Source organism: Acipenser ruthenus, chromosome 24 (assembly GCF_902713425.1).
Source record: "Acipenser ruthenus chromosome 24, fAciRut3.2 maternal haplotype, whole genome shotgun sequence".
Taxonomy (NCBI): Eukaryota; Metazoa; Chordata; class Actinopteri; order Acipenseriformes; family Acipenseridae; genus Acipenser; species Acipenser ruthenus.
The window spans coordinates 1,646,254-1,668,855 of record NC_081212.1 but is presented as its reverse complement, the minus strand read 5'-3'; the positions used below and the strand labels follow the sequence as shown (position 1 = coordinate 1,668,855).

At 45.7% G+C, this 22,602-nt stretch overlaps 2 protein-coding genes across 2 annotated transcripts; one reads left to right on the top strand and one right to left on the bottom strand.

The window, feature by feature from the left end:
- Positions 1 to 309: 309 nt before the first annotated feature.
- LOC117430507 (protein PROCA1-like) lies at positions 310 to 3,606 on the top strand. Its single transcript, XM_034902726.2, has 4 exons — positions 310 to 1,005; positions 1,522 to 1,654; positions 1,961 to 2,095; positions 2,566 to 3,606. The coding sequence occupies exons 1-4, from the start codon at positions 405 to 407 to the stop codon at positions 3,410 to 3,412; spliced, it is 1,716 nt and encodes a 571-aa protein (XP_034758617.2). The 5' UTR covers positions 310 to 404; the 3' UTR covers positions 3,413 to 3,606.
- A 1,225-nt stretch (positions 3,607 to 4,831) lies between these two features.
- LOC117429634 (transcription elongation factor SPT6) lies at positions 4,832 to 22,381 on the bottom strand. Its single transcript, XM_034049383.3, has 37 exons — positions 22,223 to 22,381; positions 20,935 to 21,048; positions 20,634 to 20,813; positions 20,139 to 20,206; positions 19,187 to 19,376; positions 18,795 to 18,879; positions 18,312 to 18,567; positions 17,960 to 18,061; positions 17,686 to 17,799; positions 17,033 to 17,122; positions 16,794 to 16,936; positions 16,386 to 16,534; positions 16,189 to 16,311; positions 15,970 to 16,099; positions 15,265 to 15,415; positions 14,918 to 15,072; positions 14,580 to 14,772; positions 14,170 to 14,309; positions 13,961 to 14,078; positions 13,734 to 13,810; positions 13,467 to 13,602; positions 12,590 to 12,727; positions 12,141 to 12,308; positions 11,902 to 12,029; positions 11,383 to 11,590; positions 10,909 to 11,056; positions 10,448 to 10,590; positions 10,210 to 10,350; positions 9,883 to 10,078; positions 9,362 to 9,600; positions 9,150 to 9,263; positions 8,876 to 9,000; positions 8,641 to 8,753; positions 8,342 to 8,419; positions 7,837 to 8,018; positions 7,359 to 7,543; positions 4,832 to 6,908 (listed from the first exon to the last, which is right to left on the bottom strand). The coding sequence occupies exons 2-37, from the start codon at positions 21,035 to 21,037 to the stop codon at positions 6,722 to 6,724; spliced, it is 5,196 nt and encodes a 1,731-aa protein (XP_033905274.3). The 5' UTR covers positions 21,038 to 21,048; positions 22,223 to 22,381; the 3' UTR covers positions 4,832 to 6,721.
- Positions 22,382 to 22,602: the final 221 nt, after the last annotated feature.

Sequence of the window (22,602 nt, the reverse complement as noted above, 5' to 3'; positions counted from 1 at the left end):
TCATTTCCATCATATTTAACCATTTCTTTGCCGGTAATATTTTGATACTGATTGGTATTGAGTGTATTATTTTTTATTTTTTTTTAAATATATATTTAATTTTCTTTGCGGGCTATATGTATTTATTTACATATGCCATGGACAAAAATAATTAAAAAAAAATGCGTTAAGTCTTATATTATGAACATTAAAACACGTGGGGTCCGAAACACAGCCCAGTCGACGCGTGGGTCGGTAAGTAAAGGGTTAATTTTCAAATAAACCACTCCCATGTGAAATGTGACTGTATTAAATAATCGGACCACCAGAAGAGGTGCTTTATAAAGGACCCGGAGCGCACGGGCTCTCGCCGCCGGTTTAGGGGTACTGTCCGTGGCTCGTGGTGCTGAAAGCGCGGTGCAGTCATGTGGTCAGTATTGTTCGTCTTCCTGTCCTACCTGGACAGAAACTTTGTGAGAGGCGAATTCCTCAGCCCCTTTCTCGCAGCAGCGGAGAAGGACAGCAACGGGTTATATTACATGCTCAACGGTACTTTCTGCACAAAGCGGTCCAGCATTGAGTCCGCGGACGGGTTTATGCAGCTGCACGAGGTGTCTGACGGCGTTGAAGAGGTCAGGTCCGTGCGCGACCGGGAGGGCGTGCTGGTCGACTGCTCGATCATCCGCAACCAGATCGAGGTGAAGTCGTTCATGCACCTGTGCAGGCTCGGACTCAGCGGTCAGAGGCACAGCAGAAGACCCGGGGACGAAGCGGAGGAAGAGGCGAGTTCCGTTGATGTTGCCACAGCCAAATCGGATTGTCTGGCATTGCTCCAGGTCAAAGGCAGGCGCAAAAGCCCAAACACATCCCCTCCGCCCCTGCAAGAAAAGGACAAAGGGACAGAAGGACATGTAAATGAAGAGAAGGAGCCCGGCAAGAGCCTCCACCGGACGAAACGGGGTTTCACCTACCCGGGTACTCTGTGGTGCGGAGCTGGTAACAACGCCGAGCACTATGATGATTTGGGTAAGTCATCTAAAAATGAAGCCATAAAGACGGGCGCTGCTCTACAATGTGTAGGGACGCTTTCTCGATTCCACCCCTAAGTATAGCAGGCGACACACGCTTTGATTGAATGTTTTTTTTTTGCGTGTAAACATCAGGGTTTTAGTATCCAAACGAGCATCACTTCATCAAAACAATCTGCATTTTATTTGAAATATTTTATTTAAAATCTAACTAATCGAAAGTTAATTACGCCTTTTAATGAAACGTTGAATTGTAATTCATGTAGCAAAATAACATATTGTAAGATACCTACTGTGCGAAAGAATCTGAATATGGTTTGCATCTATAGTTGTGTTTGTGTGTGTGTCTGTGTGGGTGTGTGTGTAGAAACAGCAGGTTCCTTTAATGTGCATGCAAATTACACACCTTTGCAAAACGAATGCGTGTTTTAAAAAGCGCACACCCGGTTTGCAAATTGGCTGCGGCAATACCAGCTGTACAAAAAAAAAACTGTTTTGTTCTTTGCATTCTCAGGTGAGTTTGCAGAAACGGACAAGTGCTGCCGCGTGCACGACCACTGCCAGCACACCATCCAGCCTTTTACCTCCAACTATGGCTACAGGAACTACAGGTGGTACATGATCTGCCACTGTGACTGCGACAACGCGTGAGTTTCCAACCCATTTACACCTGGGAGCGTCCAAGGTGTGGCTGTAGGGTTAGGGGTAGGGTTACACACGCGGCAAATATGAAACCTTATTTCAGTTTTTAGTGGATGCTGCATTTGATTACATTTGTATTTGAATACAATAATTGATCTATCTATCTATCTATCTCGAGAGAGATAATATATCAAATCAGTAGATGATTAGTCTACAGATGTTTAGCATGAATTAAGCCCAAACCTCCTCCCTTTGTAGGCGGCACTGTGTCCATAGCTGCAGTATGTGCTGTACTGTTTGTTTTCCCACAGGCTGAAGGAATGCTTGAAGGAAGTCAATGACACCGCCTCCAGAGTGGTTGGCCAGGCTTTCTTTAACGTGATTGAGGTGCCATGCTTTGTATTCAGATACGAAGAGCAGTGTGTCGAACGCGTGTGGTATGGATGGTGAGTATTCTCTCTCTGGCTATATATCTGCCTATCGACATCTATATCAACACCTATAAATCTGTACACAAACCCATCTCATCAATTTATTGCTCCAACTATCTACCTACCTATTTAAATTAGGTGATAACCTACCCACTTTCTCCCAGACTCATGACTGACAGATTCTCTCAGACAGACTCTCCCAGATGCATGACTAACAGATTCTCTCAGACAGACTCTCCCAGATGCATGACTGACAGATTCTCTCAGACAGACTCTCCCAGGCTCATGACTGACAGACTCTCCCATGCTCACCATAAGGGGACATGATGTAGATTGCAATGTATGATGTAATGTTTTCCTAACATATCAATCCACCTAGATCCTGATACCTCCAAACAACCCGCCCGTGCGCACTCACGTGCAATGCTTGTAATCCATTTCTAGTTAACAGTTTCTAGCTGCCTGTTTTTTTTTTTTTTTTTAAGGTGTAATAAATACGACTTGGTGCCGGTTGCAGAACCGAAGTCATCAGTTCCCTACGACTTCGGCAGCGTTGACGTGATCGACGAACTTACACTGCCACCTCCGGTGCAAGGGAAATATGAAGAAAATACAAAACACAGCACACCAGACTCACCCACCGCTAGTACCACTGTGAACACGAAGAACGCTGGCCCAACCAGGCCAAGCACCAGCACGGAGACGCCGGAACAGCCATCGCTAGGCAACGTTGTCACAGCAGCGGAAGACTTTATCAAAGTGCTGGCCACCGTTTCCACCTCCCACACAAGCTCAACTGAGCCTGCCAAGAAAGACACGGCTAAGGCTGACAAGAAGACAAAGAAAAAGAAGAAGAAAGCAAAGAAAAACAAGAAAAATAAAGGGAAGGGACTGAAAAGGAAGAACAAACTTCAGAATCGTTTTGGAAACCAGGAAGCCGTGGCAGTTACCCCTAGCGCGGTGGGAGAGGTGAAACTTGGAAGAGTCGACATCTTTGTGGGAGAGGACAAGGGAAACTTCAACACAGACCTCGCAAATGAACTGGCAGGGAGCGAGTTGGACCTGGGTGGGAAACCAGACCCCTTTAATGAGGTGTTGAACGACGAGCCCCCGAAGGCAGCAGAGACCACCGCCCCGGATCACAAGGAAGGGGTGGTCAAAGTTAAAAACAACTTCAGGTCAGAGCCGCGCACCGAGCCTGCTTCCGAGCCAGTAAAAAGGAAGAGGCTCGGGCGGAAAGGTAGAAAGAGAGTCAAAACCCGAGTTCTTCCTCCACCCACACGCCACTCCGCTTTTGGAAACCCTACCCGGGTATATATGTCCCTTATCTAGGCGCAATGAGCCCGCGGTAGCTTGGTTTCCCTTGGAAGACTGCTATGATGTCACGACAGCTAGTCATGTACTGAGGCGTTCTTGAAGAGTAAACTGAGATACCGGCGATCTCTAGTTGTTCTTTTTTTTCCGGTAGTTAATGACATTTATTATCTTCTGCAAACAATAATAAAAACAGCATTGCATATAAATAAGTTGGATTGCATTTGTTTTGATGTATTTTTATAAAGGAAGTAGCCTCTACACTGGTCTTGACATCTGCATGGGGAGCGGTCCTGCTACACGTGCTCTTCAGTACAATTCTTCATACAGGCAGCAGCAGACACAAGGCACTACGATTACATTCCCTTCATGTGAAAATAAAGGGTGTAAACCAGACACATGCCATTGGTCTTGTGCCCGACAGCTTTAAGTAACAATCTTACGCACAAATGATCACTCACCAACAAGTCAGATTATTATTACCAATATATATATTGTTGTAACTGTTTCTCCCAAAAAGGGCGTCAAAGTCCCTTTACCACACATACCTGCAATGGGATTATCCCATAAGGTCAACAACATTGACACATTCCTTAATGAAGGATAATCCCCATGCTGGACATGAATTCCAGTTTGACTTGCATTTCCTAACACAAGGCACCAAAGAAAAAAATAAAAATAAAAACCAGCTTCCTGCAGCAAGCTGTATTTAAACCCAGAATCACCGGATCCTCACACGCTGTTTCAGCAATACACTCCCTTTAAGGCCATGTCTTGCCATTGCATGGCTTCTTGAGGTTTGCTGTGCTCTAGGTTCTGGAGGAACAGCAAGGTTCTAGATCAGGGGTCTCCAACCCTGGTCTTGGAGAGCTACTGGGACTGCTGGTTTTCGTTTCAACCATTCTGTTACTTAATTGAACCAATTATTGGCTTAATTAGTCAAGATGAACAGGAGTTCCAGATCCTTAGCCACTGATGATGGATAGGGGCTCTCCTGGACCAGGGTTGGAGACCCCTTTTCTGCATAAACAAGTCATTTAAAAAGGGGTCTAATAGCACACAATGCTTCACATATGGAAGTGCACCATTGTTACCTATCCAGCAGGGATCACATTAGGATGTACGGTCCATCCCTTTTCTTTTGCCATGTCTTTAAATAATGCAATTAAACGTATTTTAGGCACAGTAAGGACTTGGCAGTATGGAAAAAAGCAGCTGAAATACATTCATTCAGAAATCTGTATGAAGGGCTTTATACAGCTACATGTAGAATGAATTCAATGAATGCCAGCACTGTGCACATATTTTCCCAGGGTAGAAGACAATGAACAATCATTCATTGTGGTCAATGGTGGGAAAAATAAGGTATAGATCCTTTATTGTAAAGCAAGACCATTGTGCCCTTTACAAAGAATACTTAAGAAAAAAATAAATCAGTCATGCTTAATGGCTTTATTCATTGAGAAATATACACCCTGCATCACTGTATGCTGAAGTGAAACAGACTGCAGACATTGTAATAAAGAGTAGTAAGTCAAGGTTAAGGTTTTGGTACGCTGAGGCTGGTAACATTAACACGTAATTACAGTGGGTTCTTGGACTTCAAAACGATCACGCAAGAGTGATCAACATTAGGTTAAATAGTAAAACCTTTGAATTACCCACAGTTGCATTACTGCCAGGGCCACTTGAATGCATACAACCCTTCTGTACTGGTTTGTGATCATCTCTATGTTAATATATTCCACATTGTACCTTAGACACAAATGAATAGAAATCTGAAACGGTTGGGCTATTTCACTCCAGGGTTTGCTTTAGCCCAGGGCTGCCCAAAGCCGGTTCTTCCACTCCTTTGTTCCAACCCTGTTCTAAATTGTTTAACTGAACCAGTTAAACCTGCATCTAGAGACTGAAGTAGCTAATCCAATGAGCTGTTAACCCTGGAGTGGAACAGCCCTCCAGGACCGGGATTGGACACGCCTGCTTTAGACCGTTGTATGGAAACACATTGCAAGTACAGGTTGAAGAAGGGGAGGCCGGGAGACTATTTTGAAAAGTAGAATTTTTACTTTTATCATCAAGGGGGAAAACAAACAAAACAATATGACGGCAGTAATATACCACAAACCGGGTCTCAAGATTTCTACCTGCACCACATGCAGGCAGCGGTTCCTGCGTTACTGAGAACGACAAGCTTACAGCACATGTGATTAACATGAGAACACAAACTGAGAGAACCTCGGCACAGACAGCATGAACAATTCATATGCCACTCTAGGTCGTTCCACATTAGGGTTTTGTTGAGTAAACTAAATTTCAGATACGAATTCTGAACAGGACGTTAAAGCTTCAACTTTCAGATGTTCTATTGCATTGATAAAGAACAACGCAACAATGCAAATCTCCTTTAACTTAAATACTCACAAGTGTTATATAGACTTTTTTTTTTCAATGCAAGGAAAACACATTTCTGATATTGTACAACCCACAGGGTGAAAGAAGACGACTTTGAAAACTTTTGTTGCTCAAAAAACCCCAAAGAAAACAGCCTTGTCATTTTTAAAAGCATGTCTACTTCATACAGTGAAAACAATAAAAAAAATACGAGTTTGTAAAGGCAAAAAGCTGCTAAGCGTCCTTTACTACTGATGCAGGGAGATCTGCCCAAAACCGAGACTCAACCGAGATGCAGCAAAGTTTTATAAATTAAAATGTTCAAGTGATGAGCCGGAACTAGAAATCAGCTGTCAAAAGACGTAACTAACTTAATAAAACCATTCACTCCCGTTTTCAGTGTCTTAAAATGGGTGTTATTACGACAAGCAAAGTCCCGCGATGAACGTGTACTGAAATTCTTTTATTATTGTTTTTGATGATGCATGCACACAGATCCCAAGACATGTTCTGCCTCTTTTCGGCGAAGCGCACAGGTTGTGGTTTTGCTGTTGTTTCGGCACATTTCTATATAGCTCGAGGTGACACTGATTAGGAACAAACGAGATATTATACTGCAATTCAGCATTAGCTTGCTTCATGTACAATATATGTAAATTCTTCAGCAATTCCATTCTTATTTTTAAAAAAAAAGTTGTAATATTCTCTCCCTTAAAATAAAAAACTAAGCAAACCATATTTCAGTGACACACTATAAGAGGTCCGTTGACAGAAGCCAGTGCTTGTTGGTCACTGATGATTTCACATATTCTGCAAAGTGTTTAAGGATCAGAACCTCAGTTAATTGCTGACCACTCTCACAAAATAAAGCCGCTTTAGTCCTGAGGAAGCAGTCCATCGCGATGGCGAGTCTTGTCTCCCCTCGGCTCCTCTCTACCGGTCCATCTCGTCCAGCAGAGGCGTGGCGTCCCCAGCGATGGACATGGGCGTGCTCTCGATCATGGGGCTGGGAGACGGCCGTGGGGTCACCCTCGTTTTCTGTTTCCTCTTCTCCGCCTCCTTCTCTTGCAGCCACTGTTCTGCCATCTTACCCCAGTCCACGGCAGTATGAGAGTTTTGTCTGGGAAATAAATAAAAAATAAATTAATTGGTACTTAACAATTCTTTCAGATCTGCTCCCATTTTAAAAATACTAATTTGTAAAACTTTGCCTTTGTAACTTACTACAAATCAAAGGGGGTTCAGTGATTATGATTAGCAATAAAAACACTGGAGCAATACCACTACTGTGTGTTTTCATATTCTAAAATATTGCTTCAAAATATTGATTTTATAAATTTTTGCATCAATCCCTCTCCCCTTCCAATGAAGGATACATGCTAAATCTACATTGTAACTCTACTCTGTTCTAAATGACACGCTTACTGAATGAAAAGGGGCCAGTGCACTCCAGGTTTAACAGGTAAAATGATCTAAATGAACGACTTCAGGGTCTGGCTGGAGGTTTCATTCTGAACAAGGACGAGGAGTGGAAGAGCCCACTTTGTCCACGCCTGCTCCAAGGACTCACTTTGCCTGCTGCCTGTGCCTGGAGGAGGACGATGAGGAGGAGGAGGGGGGACCGTGGGAGGACTGGGGGGTGGAGTTGCTGGGGTACTGGGGGGTGGTGATAGTCTGCTGGCTGGGGGTGGTGTACGAGTAGCTGGGGGTCATCAAGGGGGTCGCCACAGGCTGCTGTGCTGGAGTGGCAAACACCTGCCGAAAACACAACAAACAGAGGATCAGGCAATAACCAGCGAATGAACACAGAGGATCATTAATAGGACTTTGTGAATATCTGTATAGTTTAGATAACCACATGCAATCTGGAAGCTCTATAGGGATCTATGTTAAAATATAGAAAAACTAAAGAAAATGCATAAAAAAACAAACAAACAGGATTGCTTTTGTACTGAAATTGCAACCTGAATTGAAAGCATGTAAAACCGTGCATTCATAACTCTACATGATAAACCACACAGAAGAGGAAGCAAGTGAAAGTGGCGTACGTGGTAGGCACTGCTGCCCCCTCCGGCGCTGCCCCCTCCGCTGCCGCTGTACCCGTACTGACTGGAGGACCACTGCGCCGGCGTGGCGTTGGGGTTCTGACTCTGCCCCGTGACCGCCGCGATCGCGCTGAACATCTGAGACGTCATGTTCTGGGGGAGCGCGTTCACAGCACGGGTCAGGTCTGGAGGAGGAACAAAAACAAGGACGTTCCTTATTATTAAAATTGAGGACGGGCGTGATTCAGTGCTTGAAGTTATGGATGGAAAAATCTTACTTAAAACAAAAAAGGTTGAAAACAGAAATATGAAGCTGCTGTTTGGAGAGTTTGGGATAAGACAAGGATATGTGAACTAAAATCCCATCAAAAACTTTTCCATGCTTTCCTTGGAAGAGATTCCAGATCTCTCAAATGGCCAGTCAGCCTCGTTTTCACTTCAACAGCAATATCAGGTTCAGAAAGGTCTTCCTAGAGCTATATAAAAAACTCAGTTGTGGGTTACTTGCCTGCTATGTTAATGTTGGCTGGAGTGGTGCCCATGGAGGCTGGGGTTCGAGTTCTGCTGCTACTGCTTGGAGTAATACCTGCAGGAGTTTGCAAAATAAATAAATAAATAAATAAACAAACATGTGAACACACATGTGGTGTAGAGAACATGCAGCACCATCATAGCGTTGCAAAGGATATGAAATTATTATCAATTTGTACTGACGTGAATGGCAGACTTGTGCCACCAACATGTAATGCAATTTTGCTGCAGTGTCCTGCCTCTTAGGAGTTGATTTTCAATGAAGTCTGCACTGACCTGGTACAGGGTCCTGGTAGTGATCTTTGAACCAGCGGAAGAGTCCGTTCACAGAGGGGAATACCTGTGACCTGTACCGGTATCCTTCAGGTGTGACGGTTACAAACTCTATCCTGCAGCGAGACAGTGACACACAGCCATTCATTCAATCAGCCATCCACCGAGGAGACACTTTCACAGACAAAAGGATCGACAGTGTCACTTCTGTGCGCCGTACAGAGATGCAGTAACTCACCTAGGTTTCCCACGAGGCTGGTATCCCAGCAAGAATTTCCCAGGCAGCTCTCTACACGCAGACATATAGTAAGGGATAAACGCAGGCTTCTCCTTTTTGGTTTTTATTAGAAGCTCCTCCATTTTCTACAAAAGAAACCAAACACAAAACTGTAAATAAATCACCAACAAATCTGCCCAACCAAAATACATAAACCCAAAACTGCTCAAATCTTTGACATCAAATACGCAGCATGGTACCTTTAAGCATTACCCCCGTTAAGTAAATGCCTTACCTTTCTCTCTCCACCATTGCAATCGTGGAAATATTTGTGATTTAGAAGATCACGTGCAAACGAGGCCATGGGCTGCACGTAACGAGCCGTGATCTCATCGAGATCCTCGAACTCCTGCAAGAAGACGGATAAGCCAGGTCAAATCGATTCTCTGTGTGCTTCCGCGAGATCTGAAGGAGGGGCCAACGCAAGGTAACGGATGGGAAGCTCACCTCGTTGTTTATCCAGAGCGTGTGCCCCAAGCTGAAGGCGTTCTCCTTGCCCTCCTCCCGGACGTCCACGTGCTGGTAAATGCCTTCCCCCACCTTCCAGGTGATGGTCAGGTGGTTCTCCCCCTTGCTGCTGGGTCGGATGATGACATCACCCTGGTCCATGGTCTCCATCATCTTCTCCGCCTGTTTGAAGTTGATGTTGTGGAATGATGGGTGAGCGATCACTCTCTTTATGTAGGCTGCAGAAATACAGGCAAGACGTTAGGGATACCTGTACAATACACGGATAAGCCCTACTACACAGTTCAAGCGTCAAAAGTGACACAGTCACATCGGTTCTTCTTATTATCCACAATGTAACAGATTGAGAGGAGACTAACACAAGGAGCAGGTCTGGGTTTTATTCGGATTGTAATTAAGCCAGCCCTCAGCTTAGGGGTTTCCCTCATTACGTTGGCAGTGAATCCTGGCTATGCCGCGGGTTTATTCCCATCCCTGCTGCTGCAATGATCCTGACTCACTTGTGCGCTGCTGTTTCTTCTTGGCGTCCTCTTCCAGCTTCAGATCCTCTGCCTCGGCGTCGAAGTCGTAGTACGTGTCTTTGGGCAGCTTCCACTCGTTGCTCTTGTCCATCAAGTCGGATGTCCGGCACGTCAGGTCCACGCTGAACTTCTCAATGTCTATCTTCATTATCCTGCAGTGCACAGTCATTCCCACCTACGCGGCACAAAAACAGCAGCCTTAGCGCTTGCTTTCATACATTTAAAAAATAATGATTTTATCCAGGGATTTATACAAATCAGCGCTGCTTACAAACTGGGTTTAAATGCTGCGTGTTCATTCCTTACCTTGACTCTTTCCTCGGGGTGTTTAACCACTTTGTCACTGAGGAATTTGGTTGGTATAAACCCTGCAACGCCATTATCCATTCGCGACCTCACTCCAATAGCCTGGCCAGGACAGGACCCACTGTCAAAGTGATTCCAGACCTGCAGAACAGAAAAAGGTGAGACGCAGGGGCGCAGAAAACATCACTGCAGGAGTCAAATTCCTGCAGGTCTCCCATAAGAGCTGCGTCGGCCTCACCTCACTGAGCTCAGGGAAGTTATCCTGCTGACAGAAGGGGCACTGCCACAGGCCCGTCTCATCGTTTCTGATAGCCTGGTCATAGCTCTCGCCCTGGGGTCGCCTGTGAGCTATCCCTGTCACAATACTGGTGATGAGTTTACCTGCAGGGGGAGCCAGCGAGCAAAAAGGGTAAACACCAAAATGACAAGAGTGATGCTTTGTGTTTGTTTCAACAGAGTTTAGCTATAGGAATATAAGGCGCATGTGTGGATTTACAATCGTATCCACAAGCTAAAAAAAAGTCAAATTACACAAGGTGTTGAAAAAGAAAAAGCGGGGAGAAATGTTTAAAATTAACTCTGAAAAGAAAACGCTACAGTTATTAAATACTCTCTTGTTCCAACATATCTGATCTAGCTTCAAATTGGCTATAAAACACATATTGTATAAACACATCAATACTGAACGGTTTCTCTTACCTATATAGAAGGTCTCTGGCGTTTCCTTAGTCAGCAAGTTAAAGATCTCCTCTGTGTTAGGAGGCCGGTAGGTGGCTCTTAGATCCTTGTACCTGCAGCTTAGCTCAGCGCGGATATCATACAGTGTTATACCCTTGTTCCCATAGCCCTGTTGATAAAGAGTGCAGTTAGAATATGAAACAGATTAACCACTGTCAGCACACACTGTATATTCAACCTGTCTAGCTTGCTTTAAAGCAGCCATGCAGGGCTTGCACCCAGTCCTGGGTTTCAGAGCCTCCCTTAACTAGGAGTATTCATGTCATGACTAGGGGCAGGAGTTTGAGAATTGAGGGCTCTGCTAAAGGGTAGAAACACGGGGTTGGGTGCAGGGCTAGTGCGAATCATCAAGCCCTGCAACGTGGGGTGAAGTCAACACAAAGCGGACTTCAGAAACGGCGCTGCATTAAAGCTGAACTCCGGCCCGACACTAACCTGCCTCTCCAGCTCCTCCGCGAAGGCATCCAGGTCCAGATCCTTCAGCCTCTCTGGGTTTTCCAGGATCTCCTCCAGGGCCCCGGCGGGATTGGCATCCTCCGCGGACTCGTCGTACTCCAGCGCGTCCACCGCCATCTTCCGTGCCCACTCGTAGGTCTCGGGGTGCACCCGCGAGCCGTCCAGCACCTCGATGTACGAGTCAGTGCTGCGGGGACAGGAGCCAATGAGAGCAGAGCTGGGACTGCACACAGTCTCATGGTCCTGCCTTGTGCTCTACTGCTCTATTTGACATTGCTGGAAGCTACGATTGGCAGGTCACGAGATGGAAACCAGATTTTCCTTACAGCGAATGCAAAATGTTAGCTTGGAGACAAAGTGGCTTAATAACGTAAATGCATTTTTCATCTTCAGGTTTTCAAGCGAACAAGTTGACATCAGCCACACAATATTTTTACAAGGTTGTGACAGTGCATAATCCCATGGTCTGTTTTATATGACAGTTAAAACAACCCTCACCTGTCCCCTAGAGACGCTGTATCAATTTTGATAAAGCCAGCACAGTTGATGAATACTTTCGGTCCCATGTGACACATTGTGACGAGCTGGGTCCTGTTCTCCAGTCTGGTGTTATTCTGCTTCAGGATCTGCAAACAGACATGAAGCAGGTGAGATCAACGGGTAGAGACCATGCAGTGGACTGTACTCTTCCTAGGGCAGCGCTGCTTTAAGACTCCTCCTCGTTAGCTGGTCCTCACCTTGATCAGATGAGACCCTTTGCGAGACCCCAGCCCGCACACATACTGGACCAGGCTCTGCGTGTATGGGTGAGCTATAGCCCTGTTCACATCCACTCCCACCTCGTTGACTCGGTTTATAAATTCACAGTACAGAGCGCTCAGAAGGTCCTCCTTCACCACATGTTCCTAGAGGACCATGAAAAAAAACAGGCATTTAAAAACATGTTAAACATGCAAAATAATGTACAGGAATCCTGCCCCGAAAAAAAAAATATCCTGAGAATCAGTTTTTTGAGAAATTTACAACTATCCTGTGTATATTCAATACATACTGTACCGTGCGTTTTCCCCATATACATTAAAACACTGATGCAAAATCACTTGTTAGATTAACGTCAAATGCATCAGATTACAACTCCTACTGCTTATCAAAAGTAATAATCATTATTAATAAAACCAATAGTTACCTGAAGAGGGTGTAGCTTCAAACACAGAATATCATCATCCGAGCTGCAGACCTGGGCGTACTCCACCAGAGGATCCTGGATCTTTCGAGCGATCGATACTGCCTGTCGCAGCAATGGAGGGTAGTCTCTGAAGTCATTCTAGAACACACAGAAAGATCTAGGACTTGTGTGCGGTGCATTGCTGAACAGCTGTTAGCTACATTTTTCCAGGAGATATTTATATAGAACGCAACAAAAGGTGGAGCCTTAAAACCATAAACGTTTTGAGATATGACCACAAACTGGTCTATTATGAAACACGGTTATGAAGAGAATTGTAACACACAGCAGCGTACCAGATGTGATGACACTGTCACTGATTGGCTGATGGTTAAAACCATGTGAACAGGAGACCCGTAAGAGAACGTGACCCCAGGAATCACAGAACACAATTCGACAGCAAGCGAGAAGATCTCAAAGCTAGCTGTCGATCACGAGGAAACCTCTCGTAATGCCGCCGTTGCGAGCTGCCGAAGCTGCGGCGGCAGCAGCTTTATGAAAGCATACAAGCACTCTTTCACAGGAATGCTTAATTAAAAAACTGAATTAAAAAGCTGCTACATGCACCGCCTGTATACATGTCAAGACATGTACTGGGCCCCTAAAAAACTCACAGGGGGGGCAATTATAATCCTGCATGAAAAAAAAAAAAAAAAAAAGCATTTCATCAGTATTCCCTGCAGTGTTGTGACTGGATATATGGCAGATCCCTATGCACTCCATGTGGCTCAAATGGCTCCACAGCTTAATAGACTATGCAGGCAATGCTGGATCCACAATGGCGTCGGTTTCAAAGCCACCCTCTTTAAGCCTGGTGTTACACAGCCTGCTCGCTCACCTCTGATTTCTTGCTGTTCATGTACAGCACAGCCAGTTCACTGTCGACCAGCTCCACGCCGATGGTGGGAATCTGCTGCTCCTGCTCCAGCTCGTTGACTGTTCGTTTGATATCTTCCATGATCATATGGGCATCCCTAGGGATTGATACAGATGAGCATGAAGCATTCAAATGAACAGGCTGCAGCCCAAAACGTATGACAAACTTTGCACTTCTTTCCATACAGACACTTCTGAATTGCATGTACAGATTTACATTTGTACTTACCTATTTTCTCCTGCAACAGCAACCACGTGCGGTTTCTTGCTCAACAGGAACTTTTTCAAGGTTTCTAGGTCTTGCAACTGGGAAGCACAAAAAAAAAAAAACACATTATAAACACATGAGCCTCTTTCGAAAGATACTGCAACAGAAAAACACATTTAAAACAGACCTGCCGATCACACAAGCCCAACTTCCCAGGGCAAGGCAATGCAATTAAAAGCAACGTTCACCTTTTTTTCCCTTTCATCTTCGCGCCACGCGTTCCTCCTCTTCAGAAAGTACGGCAAGCGCAGGAAGTCAGTGGCTTCTCCTTCTCCGTTAATGAGGGAGCAGAACACGGGGGTATCCCTGCAGAGGGGGTAGACGGATGTTACCAGCGTTTATATACAGCAGCTCCAGCAATTCAGACATGCAAGCTTGCATCGACAGCTTAACCGACCTGCCTGGAGCGAAGGCCACTCCCATCACTCTCATTCCTTTGCCCGGATTGTCGTCCATGAAATCCTCGTCTTCTTCCACCTGCTGATCCGGACGGTACGGAGCCACTTTCAACCAGTTATACAGCTTTCTGCTGCAGCCCTGGGAGTCAGGAGAGAGGGGTTACTGTCTATTACAGGGGACTAAATAAGGGTCAGATTGCATAGCAGTTTCACCCATTCCAGGTTTTATTACCAGCTGGATTAGGTATATGTGTGTCCTAATAAACTCCCAATAATAAACAGGAATGGAGCAAACTGCTATGCAATGGGAGTCTTACTTCCCATCCCTGTATTAGCAGCTCAAGAGTTTCTGTTTAAGCCGTTAGAGTATTCTTAACCCTGTACTTCCAAACGCATTTATTAAGGGTACCTTGATGATGTTCTCTTTAGCCTCGGAGATCAGCTTGTTCTTGAGTTCTTTGGCCATCTGCGGGTAGATGAACTGCTTCAGTGCTCTCTCAATGGCCAGGGTTCTCTGCCTGTTCCACTCCTGGACCTGGTGACTGAACTCATCACGGTAATAGAACTGCTTGATCTCGTCGAAATACGTCTGCTCGCTGTACCTAAAAAAGCACAGTGGAAAAATCATTTATAAAGCAACAGCAGGGCACTGCTCTGGCAAAAGCCTTGAAGTGATTAGCATCTCATTTGCAAGCGTCATTATAAAACAGCAAGCTCGTTTGCATTGCAGCTTAACGACATGCCTACCCTTTTACCCCCTTCATATCAATGCAGATGTCTATGGCCAGCAACGTTTCCTCTTCTGCCAGGCACATCTTGAGAAACTGGTCTCCACTCAGCTCCTTCACGGGCTTGTTCTTCAGGTATTTGAATGAATAAGCATAGTGGGCTTCATCCACTTCCTACAATTAAAAAAAGGGTTCAAACTGTAAACAGGATTCTTCATACAAATGGCTCTACTCAGTCCAGCCCATAAATTCAGCTCCCGTCCTTTTAAAGAAACGCCGTGCCTGCACTCTCTCTGCCAGGATTGTGATTAAGCTGCGATTGCAAATAGAAATCACTGTCAGCATGTTTAACCTGAGAGCTCTTACCTTCTTGCCCTTCTTCGTGGGCTTGATGTTGATCTTGGCTCTCTCCTGGAAGGTCTGTCGCAGTACGTGTCTGACCAGCGGCTCCCGTGCGATCTGCATGGCCACCATGTAGCGCGCCCCCTCCAGCACGGCCTCCGGGCTCGAGAACTGACTGGAGGAGCAAGGCACTGGCGGTCAGACTGACAGGATACTGTACCGAAGTACACGAGGAAGCAGGGCTGAACCGCCAGTAACAGCCCAGGGGTTTGTTAGAAACCAGAACCCACAGAGGCAAGTTTGGAAAGAGTTCTGCTCTGAAATTGCCTTTGCTTACTCAGTCTCAGCAGTGAAGATTTTAAACGACCTACAGCTGCAGGGATGGAAATAAGACTCAAACTGCATAAAAATTTGAGCGATTCCTGTTTTTACTGGGAGTTTATTAAAAAGACACACCTGAGCTTGTTACCCTATACACTGTGGCTAATCAAGCTTTTAATAAAACCTGGAATGGGTGAAACTGCTATGCAATAGGAGATATTGCCAACTCGAGCTGGTTTCACAGACCACGATCAGCACTGATCACGGACTGGCTAATGTTAAATTATTGCTGAGATCGGGGTCTTTAGTGTTTGGTTGAATCAATACACAGTAACTAGAGTTAAACACCCCTCAAAATCCAATCTTTTTTGCGAGGGCAGTTCAGTGTACAGTACACTGCAACCTTACCTGCAAACGTAATCCTTAGCCAGCTCCAGCGGCTCAGCTGGGAACTGCTCAGTCTCGTGCCGCTGGTAGCTGTCTCGCAGGTTCTCACCAAACTGCTCCGGAGTCAGACCAAACTTTTTGGCAAGACCGTCTGCGCAAAACAAAATCGGCCGCATGAATACAAAATAAATAAAATGAAGTATAGGTTTCCAAGATAGAAACAGAGAGGTGGGGACTTACCCAGCCCTGCAGTCTGACAGATCGAGTACATGTCTCTGCGAGAAGCCAGCTTCAGATCAGGTCCTTTCCGTCCCTCTTCCTCCTCCTCTTCCTCCTCCTCCTCTACCTCAGCATCCTGCTCACCTGTAGAGAGGAATCCCTTTTAACATCATGAACACGACTGCATGGAAACAGAACCAATTCAAAAGGATGCTTACCATCCTCTTCGGAAACTTCCTTGATTTTCTTCAGTTTCTTTTTACTGGCTTTCGCTGCATTCTGCATCTTGGGAATGTCACGACCATAGTACAGGAGGAAGTGGTTGTAGACGTCTCTCAGCTCATCAATGGACTGGACATCTTTTAATCTGGGAGAAAATGAAAGTCGATCTACTGTAAGATATAGACCCAATAGTACGGATTCAGATACACTAGCAGAGGCTGTAAACAGCACACTGCGGGAGATACACATACACACACAGTATATCTGATATTTTATACTGACTCCAGGATCACATCCACAACAGGTAAAATACCATCCAGGAACACATGCCTACAGTGACACGGCTACCGAGGCGTCAGGGGTTCTCAGCTGTGGCCCCGTCAGCAGTAACAGTCCCTGTTTACCTCTCCAAGTCTGCAGTGTCGAGAGGTCTGATCCCATCTGCCAGCGGTTTGTCTGGATCAGCGGAGATCTGCTCGAACTGGAACGCCTGCATCTTCTGGAACAGGCGGGTCAGGTTCTGCTTGCGGGTCTTCAGCTGAGTCCACTGTGAAAAGCAAGCAGGAGATATTCTGGTTCCGTCACGCAGGTGTGGGTTTGGGCGGGTGGCTGAACTCGTGGGTTTTCACGCAGTTTTAGTTACCTTTTCATCCCACTGCCAAACTTTCCACAGATCGTTGATATTGAGCTCCGGTTCCACATACTCCTTTCTGTAGAACGCAATAAACGGGACCTAGCGAAGGGAAACAAAACCAGGGCAAGGCTGGTTTAAACTCGAGCCTTTAAAACATTTAATTTTAAAAAGGCACGATAAACGTGCCGGGACCAGATCATAAAACTTTAGCCTGCTGGGGGGTATTTTCAAAGCTCCAGCACTTGACATGCCTTTAAGCAGAATGTGAGCCAGCCCTGATCGAAATAACCAGTCCCAGCATCACCACAAAATAACGAGACAGCTCTTGAGGAAAGCACATGGCTATGTGCGTGTCTGAACCAAGCCTCTAACAAAGCAGGTGCAGCACAACAAGATAAATATTACAGGATATAAGGATCCGCACAGATAAAGCCATGAGCCTTTAATAAGACACACCTGAGCTTGTGGCTAATCAAGCTTGTATTAAGACCTGTAGATTTTGCAGAGGCGTTTTGCAATGTGCACGAGAGTATACATTCTGAACAAAAGCAGAGCACGTTTCCATCAGCAGCTCAGTTACTGCAATAAACCCCCCCCCCCCCCCCACCTAGCTGAAAAGTTCACTGAACGTCCAGAAAGATGGTGGCTGGGGACAGGCATACCTCAAAGTGCTGGTTCCTCATGAAGTTGAGGGCCTCTTTGATTTTCTGGATAGTGCTGGGGCCTTTCCTACTGAAGCTACTGGTTGTGCCACGATCCAAGTAATCCGAGCTCTCCTGTAATACAGAAAACAAGATCCAGAATGAAATGAACAGAGAGACTCCAAGAACACTCAACACGAATGTGCTCAACATTCAAGACAATGGTTCACAATTAACACAGGTGCTACATAGCAGCAAGTTACTCTGGACCCAGTAAAGAGTATCTGGCCATTACCTGAATGGAGATGGTAAGTGTGGAAAAGGCATTCCTGTAGATCCAATCAGCTTCTACCTCCAGCTCGTCATCTTCTGCTGGTTTCACTGGTATCGTTCGCAGCTGGGAAAGAAACCACCTCCAATTATAAAAATGCAGGGAAGCGTGCGTTATAGCTGAAGTATGCATTTAGATTCACAAGTATGAACTGTCTGTTCAAAACACAGCAAGGCTTTTCCCTCATTGCACACTAGTCTGTGAGCAGTTGGAGAAGACGAAGGTAAAGGGAGATCAAATACTGATAACCTCAATGCAGAAAGCCACGACGTGACGGCTCCCTGACACAAGCTCCCGAGCGCACAGACACACCCACCTGGAAGCGCTCCGGCATGTCTGTCGAGCGGATCTCGTTGTCCTGGTCAGTCAGGTGGCTGCTCTCCAGCTCGCTGGGCTCGTAGATCTCGAAGATGCTGCGGCGGCCCACCCTCTTCTTGGTCTGTTTCTTGGGCCGGTCCCACGTCTCATCCTCTGGCTCTTCCTCTTCCTCCTCCACATCGTCATAGCCCTCGTGCTCAAACTCTGCGAAATCAAAGTCCCCGCCGAAGATCTCCTGGGCCTCTTGAAGAGCCCTGCACAGAGACGAGCATCTCAGAAAACTGCTGCTGCTGCCAGGCTAGTGCTGGACTCACTCTCACACACACACACACATAGAGGACGTTATGAAGGGCTTCCAGGCAACACGAATGAATAACAATACTCTTGAGCGGCTTAAAAGTGTAGTTACAGCACTGCATACAAGGGGCGCAAAGCAGGCACGTCACTGAAATCTAAAGCAGTAAAAGTCATTTGTACTTACGCGTCTGTGTATCCTGGCAGTTTCTTTCTCCATTTTGGCTTCTTTAGGGGCTGCCCATCATCATCCACAATGAAGTCATCAATATCTGAAAACACAAAAGGTAGAAACGTTTTCACCGATAAGCAAAACGTGATGCAAGATGATTGACAACAACTAACATTTTGCAAACTATGCTGCAAAGTAATGTAAATATATGCCCTTCAGTCACTGTGTGCACAATTGGACCACATTAAGTTTCCTATCTATGTATCCATTTTATAATGCATATATATTTTTTTTAAACAAATGGCAGGTTAACTTCTAGAAGTCCATTCACACAAACTGTTTTCAAATTTCTAAGAATGTAATGTAAATCGCGATCAAAGGGGATTTCTCCTAAATTGACGCTGTACCGGATTCCTCGTCTTCCTCCTCCTCATCCTCTTCGTGTCCGTGGATGGGCCCCTCGATCACCTCCCCCTCCTCCCCCTCCGTCCCTTGGAAGATCTCCTCTGCGATCAGGTCCTTCTCGTGGCCCTCGCGAACCTCGTCTTCCTCCTCATCCTCATCGTCAGACATCTTGCGCACACGCCGGAACTTTTGCTGCACGAGGAGCCAAGAAGCAACAGGAGATCAGCAAGCGCTTCCTGGCTGGACACAACGGCCTGAAACTAACCCCGGCCTCAGGACTCGTACACATTACTAAAACGATCAGGGAGTTTGATGTTAAGCTGTTCCACCCTTATAGCTGCATGAACGACTCCTATTAGTAAACCTACAACCTCAGGTATAAAACATCCCTGTATGGATGGCTGTGATCTGTTCAAGGAAAGGGGCTGGGTGCAGGGCTGCTCAAGCACTGGTCATGCTCTACACCTGCAATACTGTGTTGTCCCTTTCATGCAAATATTTCTAATACTATGCAGTCAGAATGTACGGCAGGGCTATGCAACTCAGCTAGAAAAAAAACAAATCTGACACAACCCCCCACCCCCCCCCGTACATCATTTTCATATAGAATCCCAGGGCGTTGGTTGAGAGGACGTGTCTGGGCTGTATTCACAAGCCATGCTTCCTTCAGGATTTTCAATGTGCCCTTGCTTGAGCTGTTACATAATCCACAGCTGTTTATAAATTCAAGTTAGATAAACCTGCCAATGCACTGCTGTTCTGAGCTCTACAGTGTGGACTGCACTATTATTCCAATTTGAAATACCTACACCACTCCCTTATCCAACTGCGTATAAAAACTATAGGAAATCTTACTGGAAACTACTTGGCATTAGAAACACATACAATGAATGCAACAGTAAAAGATGTATGGTCCCTCAGTAACCAATGTGTCAAAATACAATGTCTTCTTACCCTTTTCACTTTAACTCCCAAATTTTCCTCAATGAGGTCAAGATCATCATCATCCAGGCGATCAAAACCTAAAAAGAAAAATAATTTAAAACATATATAAGACGACGATACAGGCAGCGCTTTTCTTTTTCTGGGAAAGGGGTTTAGGAATGAATGAAAACTCTATTTGCAACACGTGTTGAAAACACGTCTGGTTTCACAGAACTGGGTTTGCACAAATCCTGGATGAGCCAGTCAACGGGTCGCTTGTGCTGCCAGCAGATACTCTGACAGCTTTTCAGCACGTGCCCAGCGGAGCCTGGCAGAGGTACGTACTGCGTTTTCAGCACGTGCCCAGCGGAGCCTGGCAGAGGTACGTACTGCGTTTTCAGCGCGTGCCCAGCGGAGCCTGGCAGAGGTACGTACTGCGTTTTCAGCGCGTGCCCAGCGGAGCCTGGCAGAGGTACGTACTGCGTTTTCAGCGCGTGCCCAGCGGAGCCTGGCAGAGGTACGTACTGCGTTTTCTCTTCCGATGCCCGACCTCCTCCGCAGAGTCGCTGGCTCCTTCATCCTCCTCCTCCTCTTCCTCCTCCTCATCATCATCCACGACGTCATCGTCGATCAGCCCCCGCAGGTTCCCGTGCTCGTCCTGATCTTCTGGGTTCTCTTCCTCCTCCTCCTCTTCCTCCTCCTCTTCTGAAGAGGACAAACATGGGTCAGAGTAACATCAGGACTTTCAACACATGTTTTGCGTTACATCAGGACTCTCAACACACACAGTTCAGCTCCCAAGTCACAGTGCTCAGTACAATCTTACCCTGGACTCCTGCAAACTTCTTGGTCCTCCTGGGCTGAACGTCGCCCTCCTCGTCGTACTCCTCCTCGGACTCCTCAGCCTCGCTCTCTACGAAGGCTGACATGCTGGCGGGTGCTGAGGAATGGAAGACCTGTGCGTGAGGTTTTTTTTTTTTTTGCAAAACTGCAAGCACACAGCTGTGACTTGCTATCACACCTCAGTTATAAAATGGGAAGTCTTTCCAACAACAGTAAAGCCTACGTTTGACACTGTGACTGTACACATCCAAGACAAATTAGTTCAGGGGTGGAAATAAGACTCCCATTGCATAGCAGTGTGATCCGTTCCTGGTTTCACTACAAGTTTAATAAGACACACCTAAGCTTGCTACCTATACACTGTGGCTAATCAAGCTTGTATTAAAACCTGGAATGTTTGCAACTGCTATGCAGTAGGAGTCTTATTTCCATCCTTGTATTTACTGAACTATGTAAGATACCACAAAATGCTGTCTCGCATGCACTTAACCCTAAGGTTATTGGAAAATACGGTAGATCAGCTGTAAAATAAGTGTGTTATCAGTCAATCGCTGGAGTCTGATATGACCCACGTTAATTGTTAAGTTTTGGCAACATTAGTGTTCTTGAAGGGTAAAAATGAGTCTGCAAAAAAGCGCAAATATGTAATGACACATTTAATTTCAGCTGTGCCGCAGTGACAATACAATAGGGAGAATCAGACCCGCATATTAATTACGTTGTGTTTTTTTTAAAAAATAACCCAACAACTACGGGGGTGATGCACAAATATACCCTGCCCGTGTCAAGCGATCAGAATTGAAGTTCGGGCTTCACAAACATGATGAGGTGTGTGTTGGATGATGTAACAATAACATCACAACCCGAAAGAACTGCGCAACCAGTATTTAATAAGATCCCGATCTCTGATTTTTACAGCGAGAAAGGACACAGCATTCACAATAAATACCTAGCACGATCAATGCGGTTGATTTTCTATACAAGCTATCGGGTTTAGCGGTGTAGTCTAGACATTAAATAATGAACAGAAACCTGCGTCGACCTATTAAATGCGCACAGCACGGCCTGCTACTAAAACAATTCAGTTTTTTCACCTCCATCACCAGCACAAACAACGAGGCCTGACTTTCGCAATGCACACACACGTTTGAAAACAAGACCACCACATTACCAAATACCGCAGGATTTAAAAGCGTTGTCCACCTTGTGAGTCTAAAAAAAACGTGGATTTCAACTAGCTGTATCACACAAAAAAATCGTGTTGTATTTACCTTGCGTGCGACGGCTTGCTCGTGGAAATCAAACTATAAATCGCAAAGCGATTTCAGAAGCGACAGCCCCGCACCACCGACACAGATATTAAAGAAAAAAATGTCTGCCAGCTTCAGCAGGACGAGTTTATTCAGGGAGCTGAACGGAACTTCCGGCACCTGGACCCTCACGCTGGAAAAGAAGCCGGACGCGCCACCTGGTGGCAGGCGTCCACAGCGCAGGGTTTTGATTTCTTAGAAAGCAAACCAAAAAAATCCGAAAATAGGACAGGAGCGGAAGGGTTAAACATGCTTTGGTTGGTCGTGTATAATCTCGGACTACATAATGGCAATTTTTGGTGAGGCAGTCGTCCGTGAAACTATCGCGTAAACAAAATATA